Source organism: Temnothorax curvispinosus, unplaced genomic scaffold (genome assembly GCF_003070985.1).
Source record: "Temnothorax curvispinosus isolate PA1 unplaced genomic scaffold, ASM307098v1 QBEX01016322.1, whole genome shotgun sequence".
NCBI classification, from domain to species: domain Eukaryota; kingdom Metazoa; phylum Arthropoda; class Insecta; order Hymenoptera; family Formicidae; genus Temnothorax; species Temnothorax curvispinosus.
The window spans coordinates 146,255-152,136 of NW_020226102.1; the positions used below are offsets into that span (position 1 = coordinate 146,255).

At 37.2% G+C, this 5,882-nt stretch overlaps 1 protein-coding gene across 3 annotated transcripts; it reads right to left on the bottom strand.

Annotated features, from left to right (window-relative positions):
- Window positions 1-222: 222 nt before the first annotated feature.
- LOC112466535 lies at window positions 223-5,408 on the bottom strand. Of its 3 annotated transcripts, XR_003042155.1 has the most exons (5): window positions 4,221-5,408; window positions 3,394-3,712; window positions 1,386-1,665; window positions 490-582; window positions 223-401 (listed from the first exon to the last, which is right to left on the bottom strand). XR_003042155.1 is itself a non-coding variant. In XM_025034660.1 (2 exons), exons 1-2 carry the CDS (start codon window positions 4,308-4,310, stop codon window positions 3,485-3,487), a joined length of 318 nt encoding a protein of 105 aa, XP_024890428.1. In that variant the 5' UTR covers window positions 4,311-5,408; the 3' UTR covers window positions 3,287-3,484. The 3 variants fall into 3 exon arrangements, 1 of the variants encoding a protein (XP_024890428.1); XR_003042156.1 differs by lacking the exon at window positions 490-582; XM_025034660.1 differs by lacking the exons at window positions 223-401; window positions 490-582; window positions 1,386-1,665 and having other exon boundaries at window positions 3,287-3,712.
- Between the last annotated feature and the right edge of the window lie 474 nt (window positions 5,409-5,882).

Consider the following 5,882-nt stretch of genomic DNA (forward strand, 5'->3'; position numbering starts at 1 on the left):
GAATATTATATACTTCTCTTCAGTAGACTGTACATAGTAAGTAATCCGAATTCTTGTATTAATTAAATATTCTTATTTTAAGTACTAGATTTGCTAATATCTAGAATATGTTTTGAGTATATGTGATGCTTGCGATGACTTTATGGTAGATTTGCGGATATATGAACTTATCAAATATTTAGAACAAGTAATATTTAAATGATTAAACGAACTTACCTGTAAGTGAAGTTCTATCATAATTGTATGAAGCGCCTCTTCCGAAGAGATCACATGTAGTACCGCTACTATGCACCGATGTCGCCACAGTTTTAAAGTTCAAAACTTTTCGCTTTGGTTCGCTTCCGCTTCCGTTTCCTTCCATTGCTCATTTATTTAAAGTGCTGCCGTAACATATGGGAAATCTAATAATATTAGAATTGGGTGTATACTGGGTGGGACTGATCTCTTCGGAAGAGGCGTTTCATACAATTATGATAGAACTTCACTTACAGGTAAGTTCGTTTAATCATTTAATTGTATTGCGCGCCTCTTCCTCGAGATCACATGTAGATGTTTAAAGTTGTTGCGGCAGATAGATTATGCCTGAGATTTTGTGGAAGAACAAAATTATGTGTATTTTAACCGCATTCAGTGTATATACATTTACCTAAAACCTTATTATATCACTAAAATCTTATTGTTGAGTATAGCTTTAGCAAAACCATCCTTAGATGGCACTATATTTCGATAATAAAATTTATCAATTATATCTGAGATTTCATAAAAAGAACAAAATTATATATTTTAACCGTATTTAGTGTATACATATCTAATTAAAGAACTGATACATAACTAAGAACTTTGTAATTAACTTGTATTGCTGAGAATAGCTTAGCAAAAACATCCTTAGTTGACACTATTTTTTGACTATAAAATCTCGCAACAGAGTTTTTAATCTCTCCGACCGCCCTGCTGCCTTTCTAAAAGCGTCTATGTTTATGCCACTTCGTTTATCAGCCGAAGTTGAGGCATGATGGCGGGTTCTATACGCGCTGAATATATTTGTGTCATTTTTACTATTATTGAGAGTATTTCTAATCCAGCGACTTAAAGTCTGACTGGATATCAACTTGAAGGGTCTTTTAAAGGACATAAACAACCTCGTTTCTATTAGTCTTGTAAAGATACATTTCCAACGTAGAAACCACGCACAAGATCAAGTTTTCGTGATAAGTCAGAACAATCACCTTCGGTTGTGGATTGATAAGCTTCGAAAGTCTTGACCCTGTCAGTTTTTTTTTTTTTTTTTTTTTTTTTATATACGCTGTCTAGTGAGGGCGAGCGGCGCTAGCTTTCCAAGATAGTTTTTCTAACGTTATGACTTTATTGGCACTTCAGCTACTCACATGATCAAATACCACCTTAGGTCCTTTGTAGCATCATATTTTGGTATGCTAGGTCGCAACTTCTCAACTACCTTAGAAGGCCTCTTCGATCTTACATCTTTTCCACTTCTGGACCCTGTAATGAGGCTGTTACAGATATATAATGCCTAATCGAGGACTCCGTCAGCGAAGAAGGCATGATGTTTGTCGCATCTATTCGTACATCTCCCAGTTCAAAGCTTTTTTGCATGCCAGTGTCCCGACAACCAAAGTAATCCTTTCCTAAGGAGGATGTGGCTTCCTGTCGATTGAACACAAAAAATACTTATTCGCTTTTAATTAACAACGCTCAGAATCCAACATTGTCATGTACACCGGGTACCACGCCTGAACCGGTCACTTAGGGACCACTACAATATCTCTTGAATCTTCCGCCCTCATCTTTTCCAGAACTCGAAGTATAATCGAGACGGAGGAATTGCATAAAAATGAAACGGTCTCTAGTCAATCGAAACCGCGTCGATAGCTACCGTCTCTGGGTCTCTTACCCATGAGATATAACGTGATAATTTTGCATTTGTTCGAGATGCAAATAATTCCGTATCTGGTTTTCTAAACCTCTGTACTAATATTTGAAACACTGCATTTAATAACGTAAACTCCGCTTTCGGCTCAAGACCTCTCGACTCAAAATCTGCCTCGACATTCTTTTCGGATTGTATATACGATGCGAAAATTTAAGAATCTATTCTTTATTGCCAACTTGCTCAATTTCTTAAACCGAATGCCGCTCCTTTTGTTCATATTTAAGTGATCGCAGTCGTATTATCAATACGTAAGAAGATATCGCTACTTCTGAATCTTCTCGCGAAGTACTTAAGACCAAAAACCTACTAACAACTCAAGATAATTGATATGGCATTCCAATATCCGTGAGCCCGTTAACTTTGGCAAAGAACTACTCTAGCCTGAAAGTAACGTATCCAAGATTATTTCTAGAGCAGGTTTAACTTTTAATAGAACATTTTGCAGCATCAAAATGCGATTTCCATCAGTCCAAATCCTCTCTTAATTCGTCGCTTAATTTCATGCGAGCTTTAAAATTACCTTATTTCTCTGTAACGCAATAGTTTTTCTCACTCATGCTTTTCGCATTGAACCAATTTATATACTGTATAACATGAATCTAAGGTTCCTATGAACCTAGTAAAATCTCGAATAGAGTATCGTATAATCGAGCTAAACTTATAAAGCTGTTCGGGTTTTTTTGATGTCCCTATATCGAGAAATAATAAAGAATTGAAACATTTAAACAAAAGATTGTATCGTGAATCTTTCAGAATTGTTAATGCAAGGCATAAACTCAATTGACCCTTACTTAGTCATATTATAACTAAAAATAAGGACACTATATTCGATCTCCGGCTCTATTTTATCCTTTCCTCTATTTATTATGAGTCCAAGTGACTACATGTCAAAAGACTACATGTTATCCGTACGTTTTTCAAACACCCGCATGTGTCTTGCTTAGAAGAAGCAATTCATCCAAATAATTAACCGATAATTAGTCCAATTCCCTTAGGTAATAATTCACTGGCTTCATAATTTTTGTTAAAGTGTACGGAGTTGTGTTTAACTCAAAGGGTAAACATTTGAACTCGTAGAAGACATCTTCGAATAAGAATTTTGGGTATTTTTTATCTGAACTAGCCATGCGAATTGAATAATACGCGTCATTTTAATTGATGTCATGAAATAGCCTTTAGCCATTGTTTATTTGAGTTTGTTTTCAATATTGATAAACTTATTAAGCGCTTTTAGATTAAAGTAGATTTAAGATTAGCTTACAAGATCCATTTTGTTTAGGCACAAGAGCCAAAAAGAAAAAATTTCTTGAAATAATTTGGTTCGAAACTGGCTGGCACTTCGAATTGACCTGATAGCTACGCAATCTGTTCCCGAATCTGCTCGGACAAAATTTTTCCTGCTCAGACTATTGTGGTTCCTTCGGACGTATGAGTTGTCTCACCTTTGATGAGAACAGTATCTTGAATCTAGTTCAAGATGGTTGAATCTGAAATCAACCACGATTATTGACATTTCAACTATGCCAGTCCACCTTACTTATTTCTAATTCTTCTTCGCAGGCGCTTGTCCCGGCTTTTGATAGGTACTGCGACCTTAAGAGGATGAGTTTTGTCGCTGATTGTACGTCTACTTGTGTCTGCTCGCCTTCGATTAGCCGCAAGACTTCTGTCGATTTCAGCAAAATGGCCCCCGCGAGTTTTTTGGATTTTTGATTGGCTTTTACGCCACTCTTTAAATCCTTTTCGAAGAACTCTTTGTTCCTGTGAAATTTATCGCAACAAATTAATTAATTATGTTAAAGCTTTTTCTACATATTTTATGTAACAATAGGCTTCAAAATAAGATGATTCTCCTGCGAATCATTGTCTGATCACATAAGTCAACTAATAATCTCGCTAAGGTCTTCCACAAGACCCAGTTTATTCTCTTGGTCTCCTTTCAGCATAGAATTCAAAACTTTTGCAACTCCAGCAATGTCAGCAGCTATTTATGCTGGTTTCTCAACAATAGGTTTGTCTCTCTTAACATTAGTGTTGTCTAGAGCAGACTTTATCTCCAAATTAATTTTTTGGATCTATTACTGTATAATTTTCCGGGGGGGGGGCGGGCTTTTTTAAGAGAAATTATTTGCTCCTTAACTAGAAGGCCCTTTCTAATGTCTTCTCATCTGACTGCAAGATCCTTGTGCACCGCCGGTGCTAGGATTCTATCCGGCATTATGCGAACTCTACCGAGAGCCTCTTCTGTTAGAACAGTCTCGCTGCTTACCTCCGACTCAGGCGAACTCAGGTTCCGTCCTGTGGAATTTGAAATAGAAACGAATGACTCTTCGTATCCGACTTTCACCGTCGTAGTCATTTAACGAGTCATCGTCATACAGGTGATCATCCGGATAATAATCCCGGTTATAACTTTGTCTATCGTTATTATAATGTCGCCTGTAAAAATAGTCGTGACCGCTTTTATCCTTCCGAGATGTTATCTTGCACAACGTCCCTTGATACCTCCTGTTACAATAAAGAAACAAAAACAGGTTGTCTTAGAAAATGACAGTCTTAAGTGGTTTATACTCGGAATATAGCTTTTCTTTAATATATCGGTTGAACCGATATACTACGGATTATATCCGGGTCACAGAATGTTATGTGTAAGGTTATGTATGCAATTGAAATTTTTCAATTACATTTCCAAGGTGAATTGGTTGGACCAAGACACCTGGCCTTGCATATGCGAGTTATACGTACACAATTGAAGTCTTTTAATTTGCATTTTCAAGGTGAATTGGTTGGACCAAGACACCTGAATCTCGCATATGCGCTTACCTTTTTGATGTCACTACAGCCTCGGGACCGACTTGATGGTCAAACTATCGTAGGACATAACGTGGCGAGATTATGCAGAATTAAAGCCCTTCAATTTGCATTTTCAAGGTGAATTGGTTGGACCAAGACACCTGAATCTCGGCTATGCGCATACCTTTCTGACGTCACTACAGCCCTGAGACAGGCTTGATGGTTAAATAATCGTAGGATATAACGTGGAGAGGTTATGTGCGCATTTGACGTTTCTCAAATTTGCACTCTCAAGACGACTTGGTTGCAACCAAGACGCCTGAACCTCGCCCATGCGCCTTACTGCCATTGTCGATGTATGGCTTTTCGACCAGTTAACCTCTTCGCTTACCGTATCTCGGTCGGCTACTCTCTTCCTTGCGTCTCAACGCCGTTTCTAATGGTCTAATCCTTTTTCGTAAATCCTTGTTGTCCTCTGAATCCGAGGACAATTCTCTTATTTTCCTTTTTTCCATTTCTTCGGAATCTCGTTAACACACGTGTGGCTTAATCGGCACAAAATAGAAGAATGAGCAATGGAAGGAAACGGAAGCGGAAGCGAACCAAAGCGAAAAGTTTTGAACTTTAAAACTGTGGCGACATCGGTGCATAGTAGCGGTACTACATGTGATCTCGAGGAAGAGGCGCGCAATACAATTACTTGAGAGGGTAGTATTTATACAATATTTATATATTTTTCTGTGTGTAGACACTGACAGGTGAAAATTCATGATTAAATTCAGTCTTATCTTTTGAGCGCAAACGATTACATTTCGAACATAACGCAAATATGTATATAGCTGCTTTTTATTTATTGTTAGATCAGACATATCCAAATATCGTATGACATTTTATTAAAATTTTGGGAAAAGTTTTATAATAAATTTAATTATTAATTAATAATTTATAAATAAATAATTGAGAAGTCAGGGCAGTAAGGGTCAGACGCTGATCCTGGGGCGTAAATTCAATAGAATTTATTATTTCTCTTCACATTCCAAACAGTGTTCGATACGTTTCGGCTCAGTTTTGAGCCATCTTCAGCCGTGCAATAATTAGAGTGTTCTCACTTCCCTATATGGCGAGTTTCATGATTCAA